Below are 15721 nucleotides of genomic sequence, written 5' to 3' on the forward strand. Positions count from 1 at the left end.
GCAGTTTGTGACCCGCTGGATGGCTCCAGTGTTTGCTGGGTGAGCCGGAGGTCACACCTCGATACTGTCTGGGAGAGCCTTGGGAGTGCAGTGGCGCCAAAAAACGGTGAAGATGCCAGAGGGTGAGATGAAGACATTGGGCAGGGAGCTTAGTTTAGTAGCGCTACGCTGGAGCTAAAATTTCCCTGTAAAGGGGTGTTCCCATCTCTAGGATCCTATGCAATATGTAGTAGGTGTAATGATAATAATATTAGTGAATATCTCCAATTAGAAATGTAGTATAGTTCTTCTGATTTGCTAGGTCTCCTTCCTCATGTGCAGGCATTGGAGGACCTTGGGTATTCAATGGTTACGACCACTACCAACTAGCTAACGATCACTTTATCAGTGGTTGTAACCATGGATACCTAAGGTCATGCAATGCCTGCACATGAGGAATGAGACACAGCAAATCAGAAAAACTATACTACATTTGTAATTGGAGGTACACTTACTACATATTGGGATAGGATCTTGGAGATGGAAATACCCCTTTAAGTACAAAAAGAATAATGTCGGGTTGCAACATGAGAGTAAGATGTCCGCTCTTCACGTTGGCGACCTAGATGATCACTATATATCAGTGTTCCCCAACTCCGCTCCTCGAGAGCCACCAACAGGTCATGTTGTCAGGATCTCCTTAGTATTTCCAGGTGATGGAATTATTAAGGCCTCAGTCCTGACAACCTGATCTGTTGGCTCTTGCGGACTGGATTTGGGGAGCACTGCGATATGTACTGTGAGGCACATGAGATCGCTAGATCATGGAATATGAGCGTCAATCAGGAATACCAGACTAGAGGATGAAGATATTGTACCGTTATGCAGCAATAATTTATCATGTGAGAATGTAATACATTTCTGTGTTTTAGGTTGAAAAGGTGGAAAAATTCAAACATACGCAAAGTACAAGAGATTGTCTTCATGCAAAGTACAACACGGCTACTTGTAGCATTGTCGTAGGTGACGATCAGTGGGGACATCTGCAGGTCGATGCTACCTCACTGTTCCTATTGTGTCTGGCAGAGATGACGGCCTCAGGTAACTTTAAAACCCGATTGTTCATTGTGCCTTGACCTCCACTTGGATTGAGAAGAAAACAAACCAATACAATTGGTAATAGATTCCCGGTTTATTTTCTTCTTTTAGAATAGTAGCACTACATCCTGCTGGGGAGTGACATTAATGGGAGAAAGTTTGTGGTACCATTCCTGGCTATTACCGTGTATGGAGAAGTAGCAGCTCCAGGGCATCACGGCCCCGTAAATGAGCTGATCCATGGGGGTGCTGAGAGTCTGACCCCTAATACTGATGGCCTGTCCTTAGGATAAATCATCAATATTAAAGTCCCCTTGAAACACAATGGCTGATGGTCTGGTTACTGTTTAAAAAGAAAAAAAACACTTGAAGCTCGGAGTAGAGTGCGTGTATTTAATCATTAAAGGGATTGACCTGTTAAAACCAGATAATTTGCTGATCCATAGGGAATGAATGCAGCTGCAGTCGAGGGTGTGCACTAAAGCTCCATTCTAACGGGGATGAAAGTTCTGCCGATCGGTGCATGTCCCAGCGGTCAGATCCCCACTAATCAACAACATATCACCAATCCTGTGGGTGGGCGATTTAACTTGTTTTAACCAGACAGACCCTTTAAGAAGATGTATATTTGTGACCTGATTGTGTATGTCTAACTATTAACATTAGTAACATGTTCTCTCCAGGACTCCGCATTGTGTTTACCCTGGATGAAGTGGCCTTTATACAGAATCTGGTGTTTTATATTGAAGCGGCTTATAAAGTTGCTGTAAGTTATCCATTGTAAAGACTTTGGAATTGTAAGATGTCTGAACAATACAATATTTTTCAGTTTTGTTTGTACGGTATATATTAAGTGATAGCTCCTTTAACACCTTGGTTCTCCATGAATATATCTGTTATGGCGTGGGCCAGTGTCAGGAGCTGGCTCAGAAGCTGAGCCCGCTCTACACAGGGCAGACGCAGGCAGTGTTACATAGCCAACATCTGCCCCAAAAAGCTCTCAGATGTCTGTGATCGTTGGTCTGATCTCAGATCACAATGCACAGAATGGCTGCGCGTCTCCTAACCTGAGCGTGACCGCTTCATATATTTCTACGAGGCTGTGATTTGGGAGATGCGCGGTTAGCATGTGCATTACGATCCAAGACCAGAATTATGGTCGCGGATGTCTGATTTTGCCCAGACAGCAGCGATCGGAGCTAGCTCTTATTTCTTTTGTCTAACCCTTAAATACTGCTGTCAAACACTGACAACAGCATTTAGGCCTCGCTCACACGAGCATTTAACTTGGATGAGTGCTATCCAATGTTATATAGTTGTTATATAATTGGTCAGTGCAGATCTGTGTTTTTACCACAGATCGAATATGTGTCTGGAAAAAAATTCTCAGCATGCTGGGATTTGCTGCCCAAGTCAGATCACACGTGCCCATTCAAGTCTTATGGGTGCGTGTAAAACATCTGACTGCACTTGGATGTCATCGGAGTGCAGTCTCATTCCTGTGGACTCGGACAATGGAGGCGATGGAGAAATTAAGTTCTCCATCTTATCCTCATCTGTGGTACAAGTCTCTCATCCAAAAGCATCAGATCACAGTTAGCTGACACTGATCAGGCTCGGATTAGAGTTTGATCAGAGTGTTATTACCATAATTGATCTCATGAGAGAATCAATGCTCGTGTGACCCCGGCCTTAAGTTGCACAATCCTGCCCACAGGTGCAAGCAAACCAATAACTGCCTATTCAAGTCCCCCACATAGACTGTAAAAAAAAAAAAAAATTAATGCTTTTAATCCTCTAAAATTGCCATTTTTAGTCACCATGCCTTTCACAAAAAAAATATTCAGGAATAAGTTATCAAAAGTATTTACCATTAATACATCTTGGCAAGGAAAGAAGCAAGCATTCATACAGCTCCATCAACCGAAAAGTACAAAGTTCCGGGTATTAAAATTATTTATATATAAACTTTTTTTTTTTCAACAGATTTTTTTTATAAGCCAGTAAAAAAGTAATAACTACCAATAACAGTTTGGCATTGCTTGCTGTAATCACACTGAGGCCACTTTTGGTAAATATGTCCATTTTTGTAGCACAGGACACTAGGATTTAAGTCTCGGGGAATGAGAACAAACTGGATGGACACAGGGGAACAACTGGGACGTTTTCTGTATAGATTAATTCTGACAGTGAAATATTTTTACTTTTTAAAAAAATACAGTTTGTTCTCTGACGGTTGTCTCACATGTTTTCCTTCTTAGGATTATGGAATGTGGGAGCGAGGAGACAAAACAAATCAAGGAATCCCTGAGCTCAATGCGAGCTCCGTGGGGATGGCAAAAGTAAGACTGGCCAAGTTCATAGATCGTCTAGAAGCCTCTCACAGCCCTGTGAATTTTGGGACTATTCTCCACGTATTTTTCTTTGTTCACAGTTTTCTTATGTTTTTTCACATCTTTGTATTTACTGTATATTTATATCTATAATAAGTATGTAATCCATTGTTACCGGGAGGTAAACTGAATACAACGCTGTCTGATAATTTCTAGGCTGCACTGGAAGCCATTGATGAGCTGGACCTGTTTGGTGCTCATGGAGGTCCCCGATCAGTGATTCATGTTCTGCCTGATGACGTGGAGCATTGTCAGGTAAGAATCACTTATGATGTGAGCTACAATAAGATATTATGCATAGCTTCATATTTTGTACCTAGCGAGAGGTGATGCGTTAAAGGGGCAGCTGGTTTGTTCTGCCCGACCCACAGGCAGCGTGTAGCAGAGTCCGGCTTCATTATTCCAGACATGTATGAATTATTCTCAAATGCTTCAAAGTTTTAACAGAAAATACTTTTCTAACATTCATAGTAAGAGATATGTTACTAAAGGGGAGCCTGGTGGGGGGGAGCAGGTGGGAGACATGCTTTCGTGAATAGTCATCCGAGACACATAATCCCCGGCAGCTTTTAAAAGTCCGTTTTCTCTGAAACGCTTATATATACATGCAGTCCGAGGTCAGCTTGTGCCAGCTGTCAGGTTTCATTAAAGGGAACCTGTCAACGCAATTTAGTATGTTAAAGTATGTCCACAATGGCACTTTTATACTGATTTAATAGATACCTGTAAGGGAGAAATCGCCTCCTGGTTCTTGTTTAATTCGCATTAGAAGGTTTGGGGCAATATCCTCTTCGGGCATCGGGGCAGGACTGTGGGTAGGGTTTTCTGCTCTGCCGCTGCCCCTCTGCGTTTGTTCACGTCTTTTTTAAAGCTTGCGTTAGCACAGTCTTCACCGCAGGCGGCGCTTGCGCGCATTCATCTCCTGGTGGTTCAAGGAAGGTGATGGTTACAAGGGGGCATTCTTTGCGTCTGGAGGAGAGAAGGTTTTTCCACCAACATAGAAGAGGATTCTTTACTGTTCGGGCAGTGAGAATCTGGAATTGCTTGCCTGAGGAGGTGGTGATGGTGAACTCAGTCGAGGGGTTCAAGAGAGGCCTGGATGTCTTCCTGGAGCAGAACAATATTGTGTCTTACAATTATTAGGTTCTTTAGGAGGACGTAGACCTAGGGATTTATTCTGATGGAATATAGGCTGAACTGGATGGACAAATGTCTTTTTTTCGGCCTTATTAACTATGTTATTATGTTACTAAAACATTTCACTCCCTGTTTTTTTAGCACTGTTTTACCTAAAAGGAAGAATAATTTGCAATCCCGTGCTGTCCTGTCTGTATACTCTTTTTCCTTCCTCCCCTGCCCAGGATCTGTGGTATGATCAGACCATGTCCCTGTACGGTCATAGACGGCCATTACACAGTACACAGCAGGGGGACATTTATAAGATTATCTCAGCACAGGAACATTTTATTCAAACACATCGAATTGTGAAAATTATTATTTAAAGATTGATTGATTAAAATGTTAATTAAAATTAACTTTGTTCATGGGAAAACCCCTTTTCAATACTTGAGCGAAGGTGAGCCTGTGTTTAATTTTTAAGTAGTTGTTTTTCCACTTTATGCAATGGGTGCTGTATTTCTCAATACCTTGAATACCTGCTAAACTGCAGAAATATCTGGTGTCCATTTGAGTCAAGGCTGTGTGATCTCCGAACAGCATCATGTCTAGATAAATTCAAAGTGTCCACTTATATTGTGGCTTTTCTTGCTGACACATTAGCAAATAAAATAATATAATTGTTGAAGCTTCACATGATCATGTACCAAGGACGCACTGGGTAAGATCGTTTTTTTTCCCTTTGTGATCCAGTACAAGATCTTATGTGTTTTCTTCTCTTTACAGTCAATCCTGTATTCCATGCTACCGAGAGCATCCACGTCAAAAGAGATCGACGCTGGTCTGCTTTCTATCATTTCGTACCCAGCTTTTGCAGTGGAAGACATAAACCTGGTTAATGTGACCAAAAATGAAATCATCACAAAGTTACAAGTACGTTTTTAGTCATAGGATCATCTGAAGTGGGCAGGAACGCAGCGGCTTAGGTTCTGTTCCCATCTGCATTGGAAGCACTGTTAGGAGACGTCATCACAGATTCCATCGAAAATGCTGGATAAAGAAAATACTATATTATCTTTTAAAAATGACACACCATGACAAAAATCTGACAGAGCCCATTATAGTCAGTGAGGTCCTTCAGCACTGTTGGTGATAGCCATGAGATAGTTCTGGCCTTATGAACAATGCCTTTAGGTGATTTTTTTTAGTTTGTTTTTTATTTTTAGCGCGTTGTTCTGTAAGTAAAAAACTTTGCGTTTTGCAAGATCAGTAAATTGCAGAAGATTTCTGAAATCTCATGCATATGCTGCTTCTTACCTTGCATATTTTACTCACAGGATGTATTTCCAAATCTGAGGGCATGTGCACACAGTCAGTAATTGGCAGCGCTTTGGACGTTGCACATGTCCGCTGTGTCCAATACGCTGCCGGCTATTGAACGCAGGTGATGCCGCATGTGATCACTGAACCGTGCGGAATCACCGCGCCCAATACATTGTACCGGTGAAATTTATCTTGCAGAAACTCACATCTCTGCAAGATAAATAGACATGCTGCTGTCTGGAAAGACGCGCCGCATGTCCGTCTCCGCAGGTAAGCCGGAGGTGTCTGTGCACGCATAGTGGAGATGGGATTTCTTGAAATTCCATCCACTGTGCTGTAACATCTCACAGCATCCAGATGTTACAGCATATTGGATGGAATTTCAAGAAACTCAACATTTGAACAGATTTTAAGGCTCGTTCATTTGCAAGTTAAAACTCACCAAACATGCGAGTAAAAAGAGTAAGAACGCACATATTTTATGTTTATTTTTTCCTGCCAACACTTGGGTATTTGCCGCAGATTTTTTCTGCATTAAAAGAGCAAACGTGCGCATACCTTGATGCTGAAAGAACTGACATTCTGCAGATTTGAAAGAACACTTTGATGTTTCAGATCCGCAAGGAAAAATATTGCATCTTATGCTTCAGATTTCAGCGATCTCATTCACTTTGATTGTCCTGTAAAATGCAGCATTTTTTACTCCTGACAAACGAGCAGAAAAAACACAACAAAAACGCACAGTGTAAACAGGCTTTTAGACTAATGGGGGCTATTAGAGTGCTCTCCTATCTGCACAGTCAGTTATTTCTGGTATCCATATCTAGAAGCTGGTCCCATTGATTTCATTGGGGGCTTTCTAAATCTGTATGCAGTGAGCATCCCTCAGTGTTGTCTGTAGATAGCCAGAATTTTATGGTGTAAATCCATGAGACTCATTTCTCATGTCCTTACAAGTCCTCTTTTGTTTTATTTTAAGGGAAGGTATGGCTGCTGTCGATTTCTCAGAGATGGTTATAAAACTCCAAGAGAGGTAAGAAGAACGTCAAGTACTACAATTCCTGGCTCATAGCTCAGTCTGACCTATATTTTCCTATCTATGTCAGACACCGTGAGCACAGCTATGGAATGGTGCTAAAGGCAGGTTCCCAACCCATAGATATAATAAGTATAACCTAGCACTCAGCTTAGATGCGTAGAAGGAAAATATATTGTAGTGCACAGAAAACGTTTCGGTTCATGTGGAACCTTCTTCAGTTACTACAGTAATAAACAAAAGAACAAAATATGCAGTATAGCATAGCAAAAACGTAACAAAAGTATATACAGTACAGAAGACGTTGGTCATAGATATACAATACATAGAAAATTCATAACTGGCTTTGAGTCCTAGTTAAAATCGTTGCACAATCCTGTCTATGTGAAGGTGGATCAAAAGGTTTAGCATTCGGTGTGAAAGGTGAAGTAGAATACCCCCATGGAGCATAGTACACGTACCGTGCTGTATTGAGCATATATAATGCGTGATTCTCAGATGAGAGACTCGGTATATATTAGCGGAATCTATAAACAGAATAGTGGTCAACACGGGAATCACGTAAGTAATAGAGGGTGTATGGCGTTATACTACTTACTACGGTGAACCGTATCATGCTGTGCAGAGAGCTGTAAATAAAGTAGTCACAGCCATTGATAGATGTAGTGCACCGTGTCGCTGGCCGTGAGGGATAGAGAGGAGTTACCTGTAGTGTGTATGAAGATTGGGCAAGCGTGATCTCTTTATAGAATCCGCTAATATATACCGAGTCTCTCATCTGAGAATCACGCATTATATATGCTCAATACAGCACGGTACGTGTACTATGCTCCATGTGGGTATTCTACTTCACCTTTCACAGTATGCTAAACCTTTTGCTCCACCTTCACATAGACCGGATTGTGCAACGATTTTGACTAGGACTCAATGCCAGTTATGAATTTTCTATTTATTGTATATCTATGACCAACATCTTCTGTACTGTATATACTTTTGTTATGTTTTTGCTATACTATACTGCATGTTTTGTTCTTTTGTTTATTATTGTTATAACTGAAGAAGGTTCCACATGAACCGAAACGTTTTCTGTGCACTACAATAAATTTTCCTTCTACGCATCTAAGCTGAGCGCTAGGTTATATTTATTATTTTTACTATATTTTCCTATCGTCGTTACTCTTCTGTAGATATGAATCGTGTATATTGTTAACGAGGTCTGCATTTATTCATTTTTACGTGGTTCTAAATTTGCAGACCCGTTTGTTAAAACTCTGGACATGATTTACCTTCTAATCAGTTTCCCTTCACTATTGTCAGGACCCAACCAGGCTACATTACGACTCAACCGAGCTGAAGTTGTTTGAAAACATTGAATGCGAGTGGCCAATATTCTGGACTTATCTAGTCATTGATGGTGTTTTTAATGGAGACCAAGTTCAGGTATGACCGAAAATACAATAGAATGAAAAGTTAAAAATTAAATAAAAATACAAGATAAGTAAAAACAAATTGTTAAAAAAAAAACAACAACAAAAAGAATCACTGATCAGAGAGACTGACACACTATTGTTACGCAATCACAGATAACATTCACATTGTCACTATAAACAATAACCTATAATAATAAAACTACTCTGACATCAACACAATAGAGCAGAGCCAGCAAGCACAAACACTGTTGTGACATTATTACAACAGAGCAAACTCATAAATATAACATATAGACCATACTCTGACTTACTAAGTATAAAAAGAGTCACCTGCTATTGTGACATCCTCACAATAATAATAATATAATAATCTTTATTTTTATACAGCGCTATCATATTCCACAGCGCTTTACATACATTATCATCACTGTCCTCGCTGGGGCTCACAATCTAAATTCCATATCAGTATGTCTTTGGAATGTGGGAGGAAACCGGAGAACCCGGAGGAAACCCACGCAAACACTAGGAGAACATACAAACCTCTGCACAAGTGTACACATTACAGAATGTTATTGCTCTCCCATAGATCAGCCTCTCCAAATTTTGAATACAATCACAAAATACAGAGAGAGATTAAAAATGTTGTCAGGACATAGGAATGCAATGTAAAGTATTGCTGAGCAGTGTGACCAATGGAGCTCTTGAAGGGAGTCTGTCAGTAGGATCAACCCTCATAAGCCGTATTTATAGGCATGCAGGTTATAGAAAGTTGAATAAAATGATATCTTGATATCTGTGATTTGATGTCTTATTCTAGAGAAATCAGTTTTTCTTGATATGTAAATGAGCTGTTAAGATCTATGGGCAGGACGTTCATCTCCATGAGAATCTGCCTCCACAAATAATTTTAAATGAAAGGAGGGAGTTACCAGTGTGAGACATGTAATGACTGACAGTCTGATTTACATGTGTTACATTGGTAATGCCCCCTTTCAGTCAAAATAACCTCTGAAGGCAGACGCTCAGCAAGATCGAAGTACAGCCCATAGATCTTAACAGCTAATTTACATATTAAGAAAAATGTAAATTTCTCTGGAATAAGATGCCCGGATCAAAGGTATCAAGGTATCATTTTATTCAGCTTCCTATGACCTGTATGCCCATGAAAAGAAGAGGGTTGATCCTACTGACGGATTCCCTTTAATCCATACATTTCATGACAATAACAGACCATATCAGGCATTTACTGGTAATGTAACTGTACGAGGGCTTATTTTTTTGCAAAACAGGTTGTAACTTTCATTGGTAAACAAACGGTGGAAAAGTGACACAATAGCTGTGCATCAAAATACGGGCAGAAATCTTGTTGGTGCCATTTAGGGTACATATAAAAGTATAATTTTTACAGGGGATGAAGTGTAAAAATCCTGCAAGTCTGCCGTGGTTTGTGCCTGATAAATAACTTTATTCTAGGGGTTACAATTGTAGCAGTAGTGAATGCAATATTACGATGAATAAGAGGTATATTTTACTATTAAATGCAAAACGTCAGACCCTCTCCAAACATTGCACCAAAATATGTGACATACGGTGCATTAAATTTCTCCAGGGGGTGACTGGAGTACATTTTGCAAAACTTTTGGAAAGTGATAAGCCAGTTGAAAACATTTCGAAACTCTGGACTAGATCTCACAGTGGCAAGCTTAAAAAAATATAGGTGAGCGCCGATAAAATAGACTTAAAAAACAGTAATGGAAAAATAAATACCGTATTGCACAAGAAAAAGAAAATGGAGGCACAAAACAATAAAAATGTGACAATAACAGGCACAAATGCAATATTATATTGGGCCCATAGTGTTATGCCGACTTCACACGTCAGGACTTCCAGACTGGCTATGCATCTCCAGACCAGAGCTGAGCTCAGCAGCCCCAGATGTAACTGTTTAGTCAGGAGAACCACGGCTGGTCTGGAAATTGCGGTCCCTACATGTATATCATGGTATCCGTACATGTGTAGCTGGCCTTAGTGTCAGTGTTTCATTGACAAGAACACTATTGGACCTTATTGGGATTGCCTAAAGGCCCCTTCACATTAAGCGACGCTGCAGCGATACCGACAACGATCCGGATCGCTGCAGCGTCGCTGTTTGGTCGCTTGAGAGCTGTCACACAGACAGCTCTCCAGCGACCAACGATCCCGAAGTCCCCGGGTAACTAGGGTAAACATCGGGTAACTAAGCGCAGGGCCGCGCTTAGTAACCCGATGTTTACCCTGGTTACCAGCGTAAAAGTAAAAAAAATCAAACACTACATACCTACCGCTGTCTGTCCCCGGCGCTCTGCTTCTCTGCACTCCTCCTGTACTGGCTGTGAGCACAGCGGCCGGAAAGCAGAGCGGTGACGTCACCGCTCTGCTTTCCGGCTGACCGACGCTCACAGCCAGTACAGGAGGAGTGCAGAGCACAGCGCTGGAGGACAGACAGCGGTAGGTAAGTATGTAGTGTTTGTTTTTTTTTTTACTTTTACGCTGGTAACCAGGGTAAACATCGGGTTACTAAGCGCGGCCCTGCGCTTAGTTACCCGATGTTTACCCTGGTTACCAGTGAAGACATCGCTGGATCGGTGTCACACACGCCGATCCAGCGATGTCCACGGGAGATCCAGCGACGAAATAAAGTTCTGGACTTTGTTCAGCGACCAACGATCTCCCAGCAGGGGCCTGATCTTTGGTCGCTGTCACACATAACGATTTCCTTAACGATATCGTTGCTACGTCACAAAAAGCAACGATATAGTTAACGATATCGTTATGTGTGAAGGTACCTTAAGGCTATGTGCACACGATGCGGATTTTGCTGCGGATCCGCAGCGTTTCCGCAGCTGCAGATCCACAGCAGTTTCCCATGAGTTTAGAGTACAATGTAACCCTATGGGAAACAAAAAATGCTGTGCCCATGCTGCGGAAAAAAACGTGCGGAAACGCAGCGTTTTATTTTCCGCAGCATGTCAATTTTTTGTGCGGAATCCGCAGCGTTTTTACATCTGCTCCAATAGAAAACTGCAAGTGTAAATCCGCATTGGAATCCGCACTAGAAACTGAATTCAAGATAAGAGTTGTCACACAGGTATAAGGCTGGTTTCATATATCCTACGCTCACGGCCTAGTATGGTCGAGTACGACTGTGAATGTCGAATGTATAAAACCATCTTTAGACACAGGATGGTAAAGGGGAATAGGTGATCAGTAAATGACTTATCGCTTAAGTCAGGTATTTGTGTTTCTTGTATTTTTTTAATTGACAATGATTTTTCTCCTACGCCTCATTGGGGGCCACAGACCGTGGGTGTATGCTGCTGCTGCCACTAGGAGGCGACACTAAGTGATACAAAGAAAGTTAGCTCCTCCCCTGCAGTATACACCTTCCTGCTGGCTCTCGGCTCCTCCCCTGCAGTATACACCCTCCTGCTGGCTCTCAGCTCCTCCCCTGCAGTATACACCCTCCTGCTGGCTCTCGGCTCCTCTCCTGCAGTATACACCCTCCTGCTGGCTCTCGGCTCCTCCCCTGCAGTATACACCCTCCTGCTGGCTCTCGGCTCCTCCCCTGCAGTATACACCCTCCTGCTGGCTCTCTGCTCCTCCCCTGCAGTATACACCCTCCTGCTGGCTCTCTGCTCCTCTCCTGCAGTATACACCCTCCTGCTGGCTCTCGGCTCCTCCCCTGCAGTATACACCCTCCTGCTGGCTCTCAGCTCCTCCCCTGCAGTATACACCCTCCTGCTGGCTCTCAGCTCCTCCCCTGCAGTATACACCCTCCTGCTGCCTCTCGGCTCCTCCCCTGCAGTATACACCCTCCTGCTGGCTCTCGGCTCCTCTCCTGCAGTATACACCCTCCTGCTGGCTCTCGGCTCCTCCCCTGCAGTATACACCCTCCTGCTGGTTCTCGGCTCCTCCCCTGCAGTATACACCCTCCTGCTGGCTCTCTGCTCCTCCCCTGCAGTATACACCCTCCTGCTGGCTCTCTGCTCCTCTGCTGCAGTATACACCCTCCTGCTGGCTCTCGGCTCCTCCCCTGCAGTATACACCCTCCTGCTGGCTCTCAGCTCCTCCCCTGCAGTATACACCCTCCTGCTGGCTCTCAGCTCCTCCCCTGCAGTATACACCCTCCTGCTGCCTCTCGGCTCCTCCCCTGCAGTATACACCCTCCTGCTGGCTCTCAGCTCCTCCCCTGCAGTATACACCCTCCTGCTGGCTCTCAGCTCCTCCCCTGCAGTATATACCCTCCTGCTGGCTCTCAGCTAACCAGTTCTTGCTTAGTGTCTGTAGGAGGCACATGGGTCTGTTTCAGACCCCAACGTTTTTATTTTATTTTTTACTTTTCTGTAAATTTTTATTTTTTAATTAACGGAGTGAAGGGGGCGACGGTTCCTTTCAAGGTTCCGATCTCCCCCGAACCATCAACAGGCGAGCATGGCGAGTATACCTCCCCGTACCCTCTCCTGCGACGTGGGAAGCCATGCCTGAGCTCACTTCAGGGGTGATGGTCCCTTTCATGGTCCCGATCTCCCCACACCAGCAGCAGGCGACCACATGGAGTGTCGCCTCCATGTATCCTCTCCTGGAGCCAGGCCTAATGCCAGACAACTGGCCCTGTCCACCCGGACTGAACTCTGTGGCTGTACAGAGGCCCCTCTCTATGGCGTCCGAGCAGCCCTCACTGTCCCACCACTGTGAAAGCGGATGGCACAAGGAGGCGGACGGGTCCTCTCCACCTCCCTAACAAACGGATGATGGATTGAGGCTTATCCCTGCACCGTCCACGCTGCACAGAACAGCGCTGAAACCCACATCCGTGGCAGCTCCATGCCGGGACGCGCACCAATGGTGAGTGGATCCATCTTCAGAGGATATCAAGACAGTCAGTCTCAGCCACTTCCCTGTGGCCCACCTCTCTGAGGTAACGCTTCGGCCGGCTGCAAAAATTTAGCCCCTGGCATCGGCCGATGTGTAGGCCGCATCCTGGAAGTCTTGCCTGGAACGCCCCGCTGGTGTCGCCCGCCGGCTACAGAAATTTAGGCCCCGGCTTGGGCCTATTCAACATTGTGTCCGTGGTTCCGCCCCCCGAATTGGCGCTTCTCGCTCTCTGCGAGATTTTATCAACTCTGCAACTCCCGGTGGCCATCTTGGTCCACCCGGCCAGCTCACACTGGGGTGACAGTATTTTTGCATTAAACATCAGTACCCGGGTAAGGACGTACCTGGTCTTAAAGGCACACGACCAGTATTCCCTGGTCTTTAAAGGCACACGACCAGTATTCCCTGGTCTTAAAGGCACACGACCAGTATTCCCTGGTCTTAAAGGCGTATGACCAGTATTCCCTGGTCTTAAAGGCGTATGACCAATATTCCCTGGTCTTAAAGGCGTATAACCAGTATTCCCTGGTCTTAAAGGCATATGACCAGTATTCCCTGGTCTTAAAGGCGTATGACCAGTATTCCATGGTCTTAAATGCGAATGACCAATATTCCCTGGTCTTTAAGGCGCCTGACCATTATTCTCTGTTCTTAAAGGCGCCTGGTCTTAAAGGAGCATGACCAGTATTCCCTGGTCTTAAAGGCGCATGACCAGTATTCCCTGGTCTTAAAGGGCATGACCAGTATTCCCTGGTCTTAAAGGCGTATGACCGGTATTCCCTGGTCTTAAAGGCGCATGACCAGTATTCCCTGGTCTTAAAGGGCATGACCAGTATTCCCTGGTCTTAAAGGCGTATGACCGGTATTCCCTGGTCTTAAAGGCGCATGAGCAGTATTCCCTGGTCTTAAAGGGCATGACCAGTATTCCCTGGTCTTAAAGGCGTATGACCGGTATTCCCTGGTCTTAAAGGCGCATGAGCAGTATTCCCTGGTCTTAGGGGTGCATGATCAATCCGAGGAGCCCTCCGCCGCCGACCCCAGCTTATCCTCTAGTTCCCCTCAGTGGACTTCGTCACTGACCGCAATCCATGGTTCTCCCAGAGGGTACACGGAGGGATTCAATCTCTTGGTCAGAGTGCTCGCAGGACCGATATACATGGTCCCTATCCTACATGGGAGCCGTCGGCTAGCAGGGGCCGCAAGTATTCTAGAAACGTACAGGTGTCTAGAAACATACAGGCATCTAGAAAATGTAAGTTTTCGTTTCCTGCTCCCTCACCAATGATTTGATGACAACAAGGCTCTGAATATGGATTGGGTATTGCCTGAACTTGCCAGAGCTTCAGAGAAGAGTAACCAATCTCGGTACATTGACAAAGACTCTGGTTCTGCTCTAGACTACGCAGTGTCCCTCATAAGGAGACTAAACTCCCTCGTAGAGCATTTGCCATTCAGTTCGGATAAGCGATTCACTGGACAGAAGCCTCTACGTGGGATGCCATGCCTGGCCTGATTTTTAAGGACGACGGGTCCTCTAAAGGGCACCGATCTCCCCACACCATCAACAGACGAACACACGGAGTTTCGCCTTCATGTTTCCTCTTCTGCATCCAGGTCTAACGCCAGACTACCTGTCCTGTCCACCCGGGGACCTGAACTCTGCGGATGTACAGAGGCACCGCTTTTGGCGTACGAGCACCCCCCATCTGCATTACCACTATTTAGCGGATGATGCAAGAAGGCGGACAATTCCTCTCCACTTCCCTGTTAAGAGGTTGATGGATCGAGGGTTCCTAATTTTTATCTCTGCACCGCCAAAAGAGAGCGGCGATGGCAAGAGACTATGACCTGCTGGATGCAGCCGCACATTCTGCCATGGGGCAGATTAACCGGGTAGAATCTCCTGTGGTATGCCTACCAGTATCCCTACCCGAGGGGTCATCAATTAAAAATACCACGGACTGTCAGATAACAAATCTGGTTCGTTTCGCCTTGCGGCTTTGGGTTCAGCGCTCTATTCTCTCTAGCCGCCGCATGGATTGCTAGAGCAATGGTCTCCTGGCGGGAGACCTTAACTACTTTGATTCACACCAGTAACAACTGGCCAATCAAATCTTTTGAGCGAAAGACTGACAAAGGATTGTATAAGGATTGTCCAGCACAGTCTAGATCTAAGGGATCTTGGTTCCAAAAAGGGGAACGAAAAGTAAGACAGACCCTGGACCTCAAACTTCTAACAACCTTTGACATGGTCCTCCTTCTTCGGATGGAGTTCCTCCACTCAGCCATTACTTCAACAGAAAAAGGTGCAGTTTCCGGCATCCATCGACATTCGGGATGCTTAACCGCTTCAAAAATTCCATCGCCTTTCCATTCGTGAACAGCATTTTCAAGTCACAACCTTGTCCTTCGGCCTTGCTTCCGCACCCAGA

At 44.5% G+C, this 15721-nt stretch overlaps 1 protein-coding gene across 4 annotated transcripts in view; it reads left to right on the forward strand.

Annotated features, from left to right (window-relative positions):
- The window catches only part of PHKA2 (phosphorylase kinase regulatory subunit alpha 2), a 144284-nt gene that overhangs the window by 45992 nt on the left and 82571 nt on the right, over positions 1-15721 (forward strand). For 3 of the 4 annotated variants that reach the window (XM_069761524.1, XM_069761525.1, XM_069761522.1), the window contains exons 5-11: positions 912-1080; positions 1761-1843; positions 3339-3419; positions 3627-3725; positions 5373-5519; positions 6889-6942; positions 8263-8385. In XM_069761524.1, coding sequence (XP_069617625.1) covers positions 912-1080; positions 1761-1843; positions 3339-3419; positions 3627-3725; positions 5373-5519; positions 6889-6942; positions 8263-8385 — 756 coding nt within the window. The remainder of the gene's footprint in view (positions 1-911; positions 1081-1760; positions 1844-3338; positions 3420-3626; positions 3726-5372; positions 5520-6888; positions 6943-8262; positions 8386-15721) is intronic. The other variant, XM_069761523.1, reaches the window with a different exon arrangement.

The sequence above is a fragment of the Ranitomeya imitator genome, chromosome 3 (genome assembly GCF_032444005.1).
Source record: "Ranitomeya imitator isolate aRanImi1 chromosome 3, aRanImi1.pri, whole genome shotgun sequence".
Lineage (NCBI taxonomy): Eukaryota > Metazoa > Chordata > Amphibia > Anura > Dendrobatidae > Ranitomeya > Ranitomeya imitator.